Below are 16,781 nucleotides of genomic sequence, written 5' to 3'. Positions count from 1 at the left end.
ACCTCTCATTTTCCCCTTCACACCTCTCATTTTCCCCCTCACTCCTCTCATACCCCCCTAACACTTGTCATTTCGACCTCACATCTGTCATTTTCCGATCACTCCACTATTTTCCCTCGCTCCTCTCATTTTGCACTCACACCTTTTCATTTTCACCTCACACCCCTCATTTTCACCTCAGTATATACATGTTTGTCATCTCCCTTATATATAGTATATACCTGTATGTCATCTCCTGTATATAGTATATACCTGTGTGTCATCTCCCCTGTAAATAGTATATACCTGCTGTATGTCATCTCCTCCTGTATATAATATATAGCTGTATGTCATCTCCTGTATATAGTATATATGTGTATGTCATCTCCCCTGTATATAGTATATACCTGTGTGTCATCTCCCCTGTATATTGTATATACCTGTATGTCATCTCCTCCTGTAAATAATATATAGCTGTATGTCATCTCCTCCTGTATATAGTATATACGTGTATGTCATCTCCCCTGTATATAGTATATACCTGTGTGTCATCTCCTCCTGTATATAATATATAGCTGTATATCATCTCCCCTGTATATTATTATTATTTTTTATTATTATTATACATTTTTATAGCGCCATTTATTCCATGGCGCTTTACATGTGAATACGGGGCAAATATAGACAAATACATTAAACATGAGCAGATAACAAGGCACACGAGTACATAAGGAGGGAGGACCCTGCCCGCGAGGGCTCACAGTCTGCAGGGGGTGGGTGAGGATACACTAGGAGAGGGAAGAGCTGGCTGTGCGGCTGTTCAGTAGGTTGAGGATCACTGCAGGCTGTAGGCTTGTCGGAAGAGATGAGTCTTCAGGTTCTTTTTGAAGGTTTCTATGGTAGGCGCAAGTCTGATGTGTTGGGGTAGAGAGTTCCAGAGTATGGGGGAAGCACGGGAGAAGTCTTGGATGCGGTTATGGGAAGAAGAGATGAGAGGGGAGTAGAGAAGGAGGTCTTGGGAGGATCGGAGGTCGCGTGTAGGTAGGTACCGGGAGACCATGTCACAGATGTATGGAGGAGACAGGTTGTGGATGGCTTTGTATGTCAGTGTGAGGGTTTTGAACTGGAGTCTCTGGGCGATAGGAAGCCAGTGAAGGGCTTGACACAGGGGAGAGGCTGGGGAATAGCGGGGGGACAGGTGGATTAGTCGGGCAGCAGAGTGTAGGATGGATTGGAGTGGTGCCAGAGTGCTAGAGGGGAGTCCAGAGAGTAGGAGGTTGCAGTAGTCGAGGCGGGAGATGATAAGGGCATGCACTAGCGTTTTTGCAGTGTTGCGGTCAAGGAAAGCACGGATCCGGGAAATATTTTTGAGTTTGAGACGACAGGAGGAGGCAAGGGCTTGGATATGTGGCTTGAAAGAGAGGGCACAGTCGAGGATCACCCCGAGGCACCGGGCGTGTGGGACTGGGGATAGTGAGCAGCCATTGACATTGATGGATAGGTCTGGTGGAGGGGTAGAGTGAGATGGGGGAAAGATGATGAATTCTGTTTTGTCCATGTTCAGTTGTAGAAAGCGAGCAGAAAAGAAGGCTGAAATGGCAGACAGACAGTGCGGGATTTTGGTAAGCAAGGAGGAGAGGTCAGGTCCGGAGAGGTAGATCTGCGTGTCATCAGCGTAGAGATGGTACTGCATACCGTGGGATTCTATGAGCTGTCCCAGGCCGAAAGTGTAGATGGAGAAGAGTAGGGGTCCTAGAACAGAGCCTTGAGGAACACCGACTGACAAGGGGCGAAGTGAGGAGGTGGTGTGGGGGAGGGAGACACTGAATGTTCGGTCTGTCAGATATGACGAGATCCAGGAAAGGGCCAAGTCTGTGATGCCAAGGGATGAGAGGATTTGTAGCAAAAGGGAGTGGTCAACAGTGTCAAAGGCAGAAGACAGGTCCAGGAGAAGGAGGACAGAGTAGTGTCGCTTGCTCCTGGCAGTTAGTAGGTCATTGGTGACTTTAGTTAGGGCAGTTTCAGTTGAGTGATGGGAACGGAAGCCTGATTGTAACCGATCAAAGAGGGAGCAGGAGGAGAAGTGGGAGGACAGTTCAAGATGGACGTGTTGCTCCAGCAATTTGGAGGCATAAGGGAGAAGAGATATCGGGCGATAGCTAGACACAGAGGATGGGTCGAGGGAGGGCTTTTTGAGGATGGGTGTGATCTTGGCATGCTTGAAGGATGAGGGAAAGACACCTGTTGTGAGTGAGAGGTTGAAGAGGTGTGTTAGGGTTGGGATGAAGACCGTGGAAAGGTTAGGGATGAGGTGGGATGGGAGCGGGTCAAGCGTGCAGGTGGTGAGGTGTGATCTTGACAGGAGGGTGGAGAGCTGATCTTCTGTCATGGTGGAGAAGCTGGTTTTGGAGGAGCAGGGTTGAGCAGCTAAGAGGGGCAGTGGGCGCTGTGGGCCAAAGCTTTCTCTGATCGTATCGATCTTCTGTTTAAAGAAAGAGGCGAAGTCATCAGCAGAAATGAGGGGGGAGGGAGGAGGTGCTGGGGGACGGAGTAGAGAATTGAAAGTGTTGAAAAGCTGTTTAGGGTTGTGGGACAGGGAGGATATGAGGGATGAGAAGTAAGTTTGTTTTGCGGCAGTGAGCGCAGACTTGAAGCTGGCGAGGGACTGCTTGTATGCAGTGAAGTGGTCGGCAGAGTGGGATCGCTTCCATCTCCACTCAGCAATCCTGGAAGCCCGTCTCAATTCTTTGGTCAGGCTGGTCAGCCAGGGCTGCCTGTTAATTGTACGAGTTTTACTATGCATGAGTGGGGTGGCCGAATCGAGTGTTGTTGTTATTGTGGTGTTATAAAAAGTGGCAGCAGCATCTGTGTCATGAAGGGAAGCTATGTCTGTGAGAGGGAGAAGGGACTCAGAGAGTGATTGTAAGTTGAGATGTTTGAGATTTCTGCGAGGGTGAGTGAGTTTGTGGAGTGTATAGTATATACCTGTGTGTCATCTCCTCCTGTATATAATATATAGCTGTATATCATCTCCCCTGTATATAGTATATACCTGTATGCCATCTTCTACTGTATATAGTATATACCTGTATGCAATCTCCTCCTGGCTGTCAGTTTGCCTCCAACACTTTTCCTTTCACTTTTTCCCCATTATGTAGATAGGGGCAACATTGTTGAATTGGAACGCGCGGGGTTAAAATTTCGCCTCACAACATAGCCTATGATGCTCTCGGGTCCAGACGTGTGACTGTGCAAAATTTTGTGGCTGTAGCTGCGACGGTGCAGATGCCAATCCCGGACATACACACACACACACACACATACATACACACATACATACACACATACATACACACATACACACATTCAGCTTTATATATTCGATCTACCTATCTATTATAATACCGTATTTTCTGGCGTATAAGACGACTTTTTAACCCCTGAAAATCATCTCAAAAGTCGGGGGTCGTCTTATACGCCGGGTACGGCGTGTGCAGGGAGCGGTCCTGGATGGTTCCCAGGGTCTGGAGGAGAGGAGAATGAATATGGATCCCAGGGCCTGAAGGGAGAGTCTCCTCTTCTCTCCTCCAGACCCTGGGAACCATCCGGACCGCACACGCCGTATAAGATGACTGGGCGTATAAGATGACCCCCGTCTTATACGGCGAGTATATCCCACACTCCATATTTTATATGGAAAAGTTGGGGGTCGTCTTATACGCCCAGTCATCTTATACACCATAAAATACGGTAAGTATTTGGGTAAGTACCAATCAGACAAAGGTCACCTTGCCATGGTTGATGGGCACACATGAATTGGACAATGTATGCGCTAAGAACCTTCATTTTTGTAAGTACATTTTATTTAGCAGTAATGCAGTGCAGATCTCATGCATTCAGTGTTTGCATATATTTTGGCCCTTACAGAGGCCGCTGTGCTCTTTTTTTCTTTTTTACACTGTGCTGTCATTGCGGCTTGCACCTGTTCACACTGTATGGAGGTGCTGGTCAGTGTTTTGTAGAGAGACTTTTTTCTTTTATTTGACAGATATTTCTCTTGCAGGCTTTAATGAAGCGATCCCAGAAACGGAGAGGCTGGATTCCAAGGTTCTGAAGACTCGAGCCCATCTCATAGTAAAGAGCAAGCGACATAAACCCTCCAGGGTGCGGTTAGGAGACAGCATTAGCTCCACTGACGGAGAGGACAGCATAGAGAGGAAGGTAGGCCCGGCCGGGGCTTTGGTCTTGTGTATCTCCTCACTACTTGGCCACGTTTACTTTCTTCTAGTAGGAGGTAAATTGAAGGCCACTGTCTCATAAGGTGCTATCCTTCTGTACATCTGAATGGACACCGCGCAGTTCTATATTTGGCCTGTAGAGGCCGCTCCATGAAAAATATCTGGCGGCCTGCATCTTCTCTTGGCTAAAAAATACAACAAACCGCTTGTGCCAAAAAGACAGACCTGTAATCAACTGATTGCTATGGCTGATCCGTTCTTAAAGGAATTGTCGCCAACTTTTCGATTAGAGTTTTTCCAGGAGTAGGTAGAAAAAAAATGTGATAACTAGAAAAAAGATTGCTGGAAGTTATGTCCATTTCAGTGGAAACTTCAAGTAGCCATTTTGTGTAAGGAAAGTTTGTGGCTGCGCTTCTATATACTGTATACTGTCTATGTGCAGCCATCATACACGTGTATGAGGAACATTTCACATGCTCAGGCCTTTATGGTCTGAGCTGGAGCTCTTGACATTCTCAGGCCTTTATGGTCTGAGCTGGAGCTCTTGACATTCTCAGGCCTTTATGGTCTGAGCTGGAGCTCTTGACATTCTCAGGCCTTTATGGTCTGAGCTGGAGCTCTTGACATTCTCCGGCCTTTATGGTCTGAGCTGGAGTTCTTGACATTCTCAGGCCTTTATGGTCTGAGCTGGAGCTCTTGTCATTCTCAGGCCTTTATGGTCTGAGCTGGAGCTCTTGACATTCTCAGGCCTTTATGGTCTGAGCTGGAGCTCTTGACATTCTCAGGCCTTTATGGTCTGAGCTGGAGCTCTTGACATACTCAGGCCTTTATGGTCTGAGCTGGAGCTCTTGACATTCTCAGGCCTTTATGGTCTGAGCTGGAGTTCTTGACATACTCAGGCCTTTATGGTCTGAGCTGGAGCTCTTGACATTCTCAGGCCTTTATGGTCTGAGATGTAGCTCTTGACATACTCAGGCCTTTATGGTCTGAGCTGGAGCTCTTGACATTCTCAGGCCTTTATGGTCTGAGCTGGAGCTCTTGACATTCTCAGGCCTTTATGGTCTGAGTTGGAGCTCTTGACATTCTCCGGCCTTTATGGTCTGAGCTGTAGCTCTTGACATTCTCAGGCCTTTATGGTCTGAGCTGTAGCTCTTGGGTTTTTGCAATTTTTCTAAACATTGCGCCAATGACTTTGGATGATTTTTCTTGGACGTCCACTCCTGGGAAGATTGTCTCTTGACAATTTTCCACTTGTGAATAATCTCTCTCGCTGTAGAATAGTGGACTCCATATTGCCTAGAAATGGCCATATAACCCTTCCCAGATTCGTGGGCATTTACACTCGCTTCTCTGAGATCCTTGCTGATGTTTTCCATCTCTGAAGAAATAACATGACTGCGAATGTTGACATTTCATGGCTATATATACACATGTGTGATCCGTGTATATATATATTTACATTTCATTCCTGTGGGTATCAGTCCAGAGAATTCTTGGTGTCTGATTCCGTTGTTTCGCCTCCTGTCTGTCTCGCCGTCTCTCACTGTCTAACACTCATCCCATGTCTAACGCTTCCCATCTGTCTGCTGTTTCTCTCGCAGTGCTTCTCTTTCTGGCCGTCTGTAGCTCGCAATACGTGTCGCTTGGTACAGTATTTTGGCTTCCTATATTCATTCTTATTTTAATGTCTGAAATACAGTAACTTGCAAATGTTTTATTTTTTTCATGTTCTTTTCTTTTCCTACTTTAATATATATATATATTTTTTACTACCACAAAGCTCCACAGGTAACATTCTGTCTCCTTATAGTCACCACTAGCGGGAGCTCACTATACAGATTCTTTTGAAGTGAATGATGAATCTGTCTGCAGTGAGCTCCCCCTAGTGGTAGCTGCAGAGAAATAACATTGTCATCATTTCACTTGATGACTGTGTTTAACCCTGCTGTTGTCTTCGGTCTGGGGAGACCTATTTTGAACTTTGGTATTTTTTGGGGTGTTCAAGATGCGGTTCTGAAACTTGTGGTTGATTGACTTAAATGAGGATGGGTCGATCGGCCACGGGTTTCAGAGCCACATCTTGAATATTTTAAAGAATATTGAAGTTCAAGGTCGGTCGTTTTTGACCGAAGACAACAGAAGGGTTAAAGGGAGCCTGTCAGCAGGATTGTGCACAGCAACCTACAAACAGTGTCAGGTCGGCGCCGTTCTACTGATTACAATGATACCTTGTGATGAAATCTGTCTTGTGGTTATTGCTGTGCACAATCCTGCTGACAGGTTCCCTTTAAGGTCCCTTTCACATGACAGTATTTTTTATACTTTCCAACAGTCCCCATTTCGACAGGAAAATCCATTAATCGTGATCACCAAAGAGGCAGCGGGATTTTGCAAAGTGCCTTTTTCAGATACATTGGCGATTTAAAAGGAGTCTGTCAGAGAAAAATGACTGCTCAAACCAAGCACAGACAAAATGGTTCACCCTTTTTTTTTGGCCGAGCAGTTGAGTGCACCTTCCCATCTACCACCCTCCTCTGACTCCTGGAAAGTTAAAGCTGTCAGTCAGTAGGTGGGAAGGTGCCCTGAACTGATCAGCCTTAATAAAAGGTGCACCGAGCGCCCGTACTTTGTTTGAACAGTCATTTTGCGCTGACAGGCTACCTTTATATGTTGGCGCATGTGCATTTTACATAAGTATTTGTAAGCCAAAAACAAGGGAAGGGACCGAAACAAGAGAAAAAGTTTTATGGAAAGTTTCTCAAAACTTTTTGCAGTGGTTTTCCTAATCCCTGCCCCTAGTTGTGGTCTAGTTCTCCCAAGATTGGGAATGTTGGCACGTACGGCGTTGGATTCTACAAATACTAGGAGAACATATTGCTGTGTTAGGACTGAGGGAGCAGAGGATTTGGTGACGTCAATTATATTTGCCAAATCTTTCGGAAATGTCCAGGAGGCTCTGGAAAAAATGTCAGATCTCCCAAACTTCTGGAGATACAATTCTTGGGAAGTCGTTTTTTAAGGAGGCTCCCAAATGCATATTTTAGGGGTGTAGTGGGTGCAAGGCTATAAGAAAAAAAATGTCTGCAGGAGACGCAATACCGACACTCGTTTTTTCCCTAAGCTCCCATGGATATATTCTGCATGTGCCATTTCTGAGCCTGGACTGGCTGAGTGAGCGGTGATGGTCGCTATATTGGTTGTCACCCACAAATACTAATTTTAAAGCAGTGGTATTTTTTTTTATTATTTAAATGCCTATATCTCAGGCTAAAAATCATTTTTGCCTTTGACTTTCATTCCAAATTTTTCCCCATTTGGCTTTTATAGGCTCTTTGTTTCCAAGTTTTGCCCCATTTGGCTTTTATAGGCTCTTTGTTTCCAAGTGTTGCCCCATTTGGCTTTTATAGGCTCTTTGTTTCCAAGTTTTGCCCTATTTGGCTTTTATAGGCTCTTTGTTTCCAAATTTTGCCCCATTTGGCTTTTATAGGCTCTTTGTTTCCAAATTTTGCCCCATTTGGCTTTTATAGGCTCTTTGTTTCCAAATTTTGCCCCATTTGGCTTTTATAGGCTCTTTGTTTCCAAATTTTGCCCCATTTGGCTTTTATAGGCTCTTTGTTTCCAAATTTTGCCCCATTTGGCTTTTATAGGCTCTTTGTTTCCAAATTTTGCCCCATTTGGCTTTTATAGGCTCCTTGTTTCCAAATTTTGCCCCATTTGGCTTTTATAGGCTCTTTGTTTCCAAGTTTTGCCCTATTTGGCTTTTATAGGCTCTTTGTTTCCAAGTTTTGCCCCATTTGGCTTTTATAGGCTCTTTGTTTCCAAATTTTGCCCCATTTGGCTTTTATAGGCTCTTCCTTTCCAAGTTTTGTCCTATTTGGCTTTGATAGGCTCTTCGTTTCCAAGTTTTGCCCTATTTGGCTTTTATAGGTTCTTTGTTTCCAAGTTTTGCCCTATTTGGCTTTTATAGACTTTTTGTTTCCAAGTTTCGCCCTATTTGGCTTTTATAGGCTCTTTGTTGCCAAGTTTCGCCCTATTTGGCTTTTATAGGCTCTTTGTTTCCAAATTTTGCCCCATTTGGCTTTTATAGGCTCTTTGTTTCCAAATTTTGCCCCATTTGGCTTTTATAGGCTCTTTGTTTCCAAATTTTGCCCCATTTGGCTTTTATAGGCTCTTTGTTTCCAAGTTTTGCCCTATTTGGCTTTTATAGGCTCTTTGTTTCCAAGTTTTGCCCCATTTGGCTTTTATAGGCTCTTTGTTTCCAAATTTTGCCCCATTTGGCTTTTATAGGCTCTTCCTTTCCAAGTTTTGTCCTATTTGGCTTTGATAGGCTCTTCGTTTCCAAGTTTTGCCCTATTTGGCTTTTATAGGTTCTTTGTTTCCAAGTTTTGCCCTATTTGGCTTTTATAGACTTTTTGTTTCCAAGTTTTGCCCTATTTGGCTTTTATAGGCTCTTTGTTGCCAAGTTTCGCCCTATTTGGCTTTTATAGGCTCTTTGTTTCCAAATGTTGCCCCATTTGGCTTTTATAGGCTCTTTGTTTCCAAATTTTGCCCCATTTGGCTTTTATAGGCTCTTTGTTTCCAAATTTTGCCCCATTTGGCTTTTATAGGCTCTTTGTTTCCAAATTTTGCCCCATTTGGCTTTTATAGGCTCTTCCTTTCCAAGTTTTGTCCTATTTGGCTTTGATAGGCTCTTCGTTTCCAAGTTTTGCCCTATTTGGCTTTTATAGGTTCTTTGTTTCCAAGTTTTGCCCTATTTGGCTTTTATAGACTTTTTGTTTCAAAGTTTCGCCCTATTTGGCTTTTATAGGCTCTTTGTTGCCAAGTTTCGCCCTATTTGGCTTTTATAGGCTCTTTGTTTCCAAATTTTGCCCCATTTGGCTTTTATAGGCTCTTTGTTTCCAAATTTTGCCCCATTTGGCTTTTATAGGCTCTTTTTTTCCAAGTTTCGCCCTATTTGGCTTTTATAGGCTCTTTGTTTCCAAGTTTTGCCCCATTTGGCTTTTATAGGCTCTTTGTTTCCAAGTTTTGCTCTATTTGGCTTTTATAGGCTCTTTGTTGCCAAGTTTTGCTCTATTTGGCTTTTATAGGCTCTTTGTTTCCAAGTTTTGCCCTATTTGGCTTTTATAGGCTCTTTGTTTCCAAGTTTTGCCCTATTTGGCTTTTATAGGCTCTTTGTTTCCAAGTTTTGCCCCATTTGGCTTTTATAGACTCTTTGTTTCCAAATTTTGCCCCATTTGGCTATTATAGGTTCTTTGTTTCCAAGTTTTGCCCCATTTGGCTTTTATAGGCTCTTTGTTTCCAAGTTTTGCTCTATTTGGCTTTTATAGGCTCTTTGTTTCCAAGTTTTGCTCTATTTGGCTTTTATAGGCTCTTTGTTTCCAAATTTTGCCCTATTTGGCTTTTATAGGCTCTTTGTTTCCAAGTTTTGCCCTATTTGGCTTTTATAGGCTCTTTGTTGCCAAGTTTTGCCCCATTTGGCTTTTATAGGCTCTTTGTTGCCAAGTTTTGCCCCATTTGGCTTTTATAGGCTCTTTGTTTCCAAGTTTTGCCCTATTTGGCTTTTATAGGCTCTTTGTTTCCAAGTTTTGCCCCATTTGGCTTTTTTAGGCTCTTTGTTTCCCGGTGAATGGAAATTTTGAAGTGAACTGTAGTCATAAATTGTCTTAGAGGAGCTCAGAAAAATACAGATAAAAGAGTTACAATCTCTCTTGTCAGACTATCAGAGCGAGCTCACTGACAGATTCCCTGTTAACTCATCCTGCAGCTAGGAATAGACAATGCAACACAGGAGGCAAAAATGTTAAAGAAACCCAACTGCAAAATGATTTTTTAACCCCAAATATGGAAATTAAAATAATAAATTGTCTCCAAATTCAGACCGTGGATTTGGCCAAAGTGGGCTTTTTATGGGGGGGGGGGGGGGGCATTTGTAACCTAAGACTAGATTGTATAGTAACTCATGTGTGTGACTTGTGATTCCAGAACGTGACGGTGAGCGACGACTTCAGTCCCAGCAGCACCAGTTCTGCGGACCTGAGCGGTCTTGTGGTGGAACCAAAGTTTGCCGAGAGATCTCACTCGTTAGCTCTGTCCTCAGATGAGGTAATTGCCGCGATAACCAATCAGTACTGGGATCCTCCTTGGGATCAGCGATCAAACTGATCACACATTGATCAGTGATCCAAGCGATCTCGGGGTAGGCCATCCATTAGTATTCCTGGAAAACCTACTTAATGGGGTCTTCTGCACTTTTACATAGTGAAACGTCATCTTCGGTGTCTCTATAGGGCAGTGTCCGGCTCTGGAATTTGGCAACTTTTTTTTTTCATTATTATTATTTCTATAAAAAAAATCTGATTAATTGAACTTTTTTATATATGATTGGTTGGAAAAATGAGGCAGAAATTCCTTTATTTTATTATTTTTTTCAAATGCTTTGTTGCTGCGCTTTTGTTAGCGTTTGTTTTACTGTTAAAAAAAAAACAGCGTAAAAATACTGAAAAAAATTGACCTGCTGCATTTAAAATAAATAAAAGCAACATTCTGTATATGCAGACTACAGGCTGTCCTCAGGTTACACATATTTTCCCAGTATATTCCGCCTTTATGGCAGCTTCCGGAGGTGGAGTTGCTGACACGATGAGATAAAGTGATCTCGGCACGATCTGTTACTTACGTCCATCGCTGTCCTGGGTCATTTCTGCACTTTGTGGTTTTGCTTCCTCTAATGCACTGACTAAAAATCACTTTTCTGTGTCTTTTACGATTTTTCATTTTTCTCTTTGTCTTGTATTTTCCCCCCATCTTGTATAGAGCCTGGATATGATAGATGACGAGGTGAGTCCGCCTTGATTGATTCCGCTACGTCTTAACACTTTTCTTATTACTCTGCCCTGGTTTGCTTATTTTTTTCTTTTCTTGCATTGTTTCCTTACTTTCTGTCAATCATTCATCACCCTCCACAAAGATAATTCACGTTTTTGTATCCTGCACTCCCTCCGCACTCCCTGCACTCCTCGCATTCCCTCTGCCTGTTTTTTTTTTCTGATTACATACAGCTCTGGCAAAAATTAAGAGACCGCTGCAAAATGTTCAGTTTGTCTGATTTTTCTCATTATAGTTATATTTTTGAGTAAAATGTAAATTGTTCTTTTATTCTATAAACTACTGACAATATGTCTCCGAACTTCCAAGCAATATTTGGGGTTTTTTTCTGAAAAGGAGAAAAGGTCAAAATTACACAAAAAAACCCAAAAAACTCCAGTGCTTTCAGACCTCAAATAATGCAAAGAAAACAAGTTCATAATCATTTAGAAAACAACAATACTAATGTTTTAACTCAGGAAGAGTTCAGAAATCAATATTTTGTGGAATAACCATGATTTTTAATCACAGCTTTCATGCGTCTTGCCATGCTTTCCACCAGTCTTTCACCTTCTTCTGGTACAATAATGTCAGCAGTTCTTCTTTGTTTGATGGCTTGTGACTATCCATCATCCTCCTGATTACATTCCAGAGGTTTTCAATGGGGTTCAGGTCTGGAGATTGGGCGGCCCATGACAGGGATTTGATGTGGTGGTCCTTCATCCACACCTTGATTGACCTAGCTGTGTGGCATGGCGCATTGTCCTGCTGGAAAAACCAGTCCTTAGAGTTGGGGAACATCGCCTGAGCAGAAGGAATCAACTGTTTTTCCAGGATCACCTTGTATGCGGCTTGATTCATACGTCCTTCGTAAAGAACAACCTGCCCAATTCCAGCCTTGCTGGAGCATCCCCAGATCATCACCGATCCTCCACCAAATTTCACAGTGGGTGCAAGACACGGTGGCCTGTACGCCTCTCCAGGTCTCCGTCTAACCATTAGACGACCAGGTAGATGGACAGTCACAAGCCATCAAACAAAGAAGAACTGCTTACATTTTGGTGCCAGAAGCAGTGTGAAAGACTGGTGGAAAGCATGGCAAGACGCTTGAAAGCTGGGATTAAAAATCATGGTTATTCCACAAAATATTGATTCCTGAACTCTTCCTGAGTTAAAACATTAGTATTGTTGTTTCTAAATGATTATGAAGTTGTTTTCTTTGCATTATTTGAGGTCTGGAAGCACTGTTTTTTTTTGTTATTTTGAAAATTTCTCATTTTCAGAAAATAAATATAAACTTTATTGCTTGGAAATTCGGAAGTTTATAGAATAAAAGAACAATTTACATTTTACTCAAAAATATACCTATAAAGAGAAAAATCAGACAAGCTGAACATTTTACAGTGATCTCTTAATTTTTGCCAGAGCTGTATATATGTAATGTGCTGCTGCAGTGCAGTATAGTGCAACCTCCACCAGGGGGTGCTGGTTAAGGAAAAGAGGTTACACACAAGGAGCAGCAATACTGAACTACAACACAGCTGTCACAGATAATGAAAGAGAAGTCAGACAAGCCAAGGTCATACACGGAGATAGCAGCGCGGTACACAGGGGGAGTCAGAAGAATGGTCGGGGACAAACAAGAATTCAGAGCCTACCGGGAACGTGGTAACCAAAACGTGAGACGCAAGACGAAGTCTGGATACAAGCCAGAGGTCAGAGCAAGTCATAAACGGGTGCAGGCAGTCAGAGGCAAAAAGGAAAACTAGTACAAGTGAACAGGTCAGGTGCTCAAGCCGTGCAACATGAACTATAGCTGACACTGGCCCACAGGCTGCAGAGGACTTAAATAGCTCAGCCAGCTTCAAAGTGAGGCAGAGGGGATTAACTCCCACATGACCAGTCCAGAAACAAGAGAGCTGAACATAAACTCAGAACTGGATCATGACAGTATATATATATATATATATATTGCCCAAAATACAAAGGAAATGTCATCAGTAATTTTAATCCTTTTAGAAATCATTTCATCCTCAACTTAGCTAACTGTTCACAATACAATAACAGTAATTTTGACCAGAGGTGCCCAAACTTTTACATGCCGCTCTATGTATCCTCATTCCCATCATTTACTTCTCCTCTGTCGCACGTTCTATAGTCGGATAGACCAAAAGTTCTCCCATAAACATTTCTTGCAGATTCTAGATGAAAGTCAGTCTCCAAAACATAGTCAGTGGCAAAGTCGGACCCCCCTAGAATGGAGCTCGCAGCAAGTGACCAACTGGTTAATGACTCTGAACTTGAATCACTGCGTTTCCGAATTCGCGGCCCAGAATGTCAACGGTGAGCAGCTCCTCCAGCTGGACAGCGCGAGGCTGAAGGTAAGGAACAAAGCGCATGGATGCGACGTATATATACTGTATAAACCCTGCACAACGTTTTCTAGTCTTGGAACCACAATGCACCATTCCTAAGAAGCTCTCTTGTAGAGAATACCCATTGTGCAGCGCCCCCTCAGGCCTGGAGGTGACATAACACAAGGACAGTTTTGCATGTGTTGCACTTTTAAAGGGATATTCCATTATTTTTTCTAACTGCACGTCCCACCCCTCCAGAACAAGGGTCTTCTGACCTCAGTCCTGCCAGGAGACACGACCCCTGACTGCTACATCCAGTCCTTGCTCTCCATTCCCCTCTAAGGGAGCTGTCCAAGCCAGTGTACTCAGCTGTATCCACCTCCGCCCCTTCTGTTCACGGACACGTGGGGGGAAGACAGGCACAGCTGTGTCTGGGACTCCCTTAGATGTGAAGAGAGAGAACTGTGCAGTTTGCATTGGGGGGCTGGAGATAAATGGGGGTCTCAGTTGTGAGTCTCATATGCCATAAATAAACATTTTTTGTCATAAATGTCTAAAGATCGGGATACCGATCGGGCTAAAAAAATCCTCCACCCATGCAGTCAACGGGATCACACATTGCCTCCATAGACTAGTCCACCTACGTACAGGCCGCATGGGACCCCCGAGCGCTTGTTGTGAACCCCTAATTTTGTATGTAACCATCCCATCCACTTTGATTTGCTTTAGGCCCTCGGGTTAAATGCACAAGACAGAACGATCATTAAAAAAAAAATCAAGGACATGAAAGTAACAATCGAAAAAGTCCGAAAAGCCAACGAAAAGATGGAGAAGCAGAAAGAACGGCTCCGTAAAAAGGAACAGGACCAGCAACTACCACGGGTTCGGCACGAGAACACATCGGAAGACCCCGCTCAGAGCCCCCAGGAGCCATAACTCCGGGACTGCCAGTGTGAATAGGACATTTCTATGACAAGAGTCCGATTTGTACTGTATCCAATCCTCCGGGCGCTGCTGGTTATGGGTCAGGAGGACAACTCCTAACTTCTTCGCTTTTACTTTCTGCTATCATATCAGTTGTGTTTGCCAAAAATTGGTCAACTTCAAGGTTTAAGATGAAGCCTTCATCGCTCCTCCAAAGCTTACAGCATTATCTGAGTAGACGACCGCAACTAATGGAGTCCTAGAAATATTCCACAACGTTTTGGCCGCCACCGCGAGGAATAAATCAGTATATCATAAGTGTCATGGCGTCTATGAGCACTTGCTGGATGATAGTCCTCTCACCCATACACAGTGCAGACGTAGATTTTAGCTGTTATCTGTATATCATTTTTAGGACCAAAATTCTGTACGGAGTCATTTCACAATATATCTCTTTAGCAATCGGAGCTTTGTTTTACGGATACAGAGCTCCAAACACCCTGGATAACACACTGATAAAGTATAGAATTGTGGCTGCCTGCAGTCACCACTAGAGGGAGCTCAGCGCAGACTATTTATGACCTCAGTAATAATACAGTGTGCTGTGAGCTCCCTCTAGTGGTGGCTGCTGATATTGATCTTTTAAATCTACGTAAATGCAGGAGATTTGGAGGTATATAGAGATATATATACAAAGCCCGAAATATATTGATATATTCACTCTTTAACACTCCATGATGGATGTATCTGTTATGTATCTGGTTGGGGTGTGCTGAGCCGCTATTCAGCCAACATCTCTCTCTTAACAGCAGTGATCACTCCTGTTTAACCCCTTAAATACCTCTGTCAAATGCTGTTCGACCCCAATTAGGCAACTGTTCCAGGCACACTCCCCATGACGTGATCGTAGCCATTTTTGGTGCTGCCGTGAAGCACGGCCGCAGGCTGAACTATACTGGAAAGCGTAATTTGTAATTAGGTCTACGTACAGCCATACATTGGTTTGTAGTACACAGAGCAAGAAATCAAACAATCGCGGGTTCAAGTGAAAAGGAAAAAGTCTAATAAAGCAAAAAAAGTGAAAAATTAAAAAAAAAGTTTAAAATAGAATTATATAATAAAAATATAATAATTTGAATCATTTACCTTTTTACTTCCAGTTAAAAATAAGAAAAAAAGAAAAAATATATTTGGTTTCACTGCGTCTATAAAAGTCTGATGTATGGTGGTGTTTTGCCGGACAAATGAAAAAAAAAGTTACAGATCTCAGAATATGACGACACAAAGAAAAAAAATATATATTTGAAAGTTCTTAATTTGTTTTAACTGTTAAAATATTTACCGTTGTGACGGCACAGCATTTTATCTTAATTAACCAGACGTCTATTTTCAGTAAGCCAGGAAGAATAGACTGTTATCTATATGTAGACTTTTGAATTTGTGTTTCTTTCTTCAGTTGGTGAAGAGTCTGAACTGTTCACTCTTGTAAGTTAAATTGATATTTGTAAATTGATGAATGGTTGATATTTACCGCTTATATCAGTTCCTATTTCAGACGCTTGGCCAAGTTTGGTATCACTGTGTTCGTATTGGCCTTGACAATCATCAATGAACGGCGTCAAAACCAACCCCAAAAAACTATGGTAAAACTTTTTTTTTTCCCCCGGTCTCCTCTACATTTTATCATAGTGCCATGCAAGACTAAAATTCTTCCAACAAATAAAAAAAATGTTATGTATTTATAAAAAAAAAAAAAAAAAAAAAAAAAGGAGAGCAAAAGTGCAAAAATGAAACTTAGCCGTGTACTTAAGGGGATGAAATCCGCACAGAATTTCCACATTCCGGATCCTTTTCATACCTGGGGTTCTGTCTGGGCCTTTAGACTCTGAGCAGAAACCTTTTCACATAAACCAGAACTAATGTCCATAGCCGGCTGTAGTGGTGGTGTAGCATTCTAGCAAACTGAACAAAGTGGCAGCCTCCACCATATTAAGTGACGGGCCTTCTTAAAGGGATGTTCTCATAAAGTGATGTTATATCGCTATGAAATATGAGATCATCGAGTGGGGGTCTTGCATCTGTGAATCCCGCAGAGGAGTATGATCCTCCACCAATCATAAAGTGTTGGCAGATCCTAGTGCTGTGCGATGATTTCAGGGGATGGGAGACCCCTAAGTCATTGTCTGAGTACCGTGATCCATCCTCATTTCTCAGTATCTGTGAATCGTCACGCTCGCTGTGCAGTATTCTGGAATTATCGGATATGTGTATTTATATATATATTATTTTCTTTCATGCAGTAAAACTGGAAAATACTATATATTGCACCCTGCATTTGTCAGTACCTCATTTTGTTGAAATCAAACATATTAAACTATATCTACCGAGAAAGTGTTAATATCATTGACGGCGTTTACAG

The 16,781-nt window shown here is 42.8% G+C and overlaps 1 protein-coding gene across 2 annotated transcripts in view; it reads left to right on the top strand.

Annotated features, from left to right (window-relative positions):
- The window catches only part of PPP1R9A (protein phosphatase 1 regulatory subunit 9A), a 167,787-nt gene extending 152,287 nt beyond the window's left edge, over positions 1–15,500 (top strand). The window contains exons 13-17 of one of the 2 annotated variants that reach the window (XM_069729374.1): positions 4,043–4,200; positions 10,200–10,319; positions 11,031–11,054; positions 13,280–13,462; positions 14,168–15,500. In XM_069729374.1, coding sequence (XP_069585475.1) covers positions 4,043–4,200; positions 10,200–10,319; positions 11,031–11,054; positions 13,280–13,462; positions 14,168–14,374 — 692 coding nt within the window. In that variant the 3' untranslated portion in view covers positions 14,375–15,500. The remainder of the gene's footprint in view (positions 1–4,042; positions 4,201–10,199; positions 10,320–11,030; positions 11,055–13,279; positions 13,463–14,167) is intronic. The other variant, XM_069729375.1, reaches the window with a different exon arrangement.
- The last annotated feature ends 1,281 nt before the right edge of the window (positions 15,501–16,781 follow it).

This window comes from Ranitomeya imitator, chromosome 6, assembly GCF_032444005.1.
Source record: "Ranitomeya imitator isolate aRanImi1 chromosome 6, aRanImi1.pri, whole genome shotgun sequence".
Taxonomy (NCBI): Eukaryota; Metazoa; Chordata; class Amphibia; order Anura; family Dendrobatidae; genus Ranitomeya; species Ranitomeya imitator.
The sequence above is the reverse complement of the archived record's forward strand: the minus strand, read 5'-3'. Positions and strand labels throughout refer to the sequence as shown.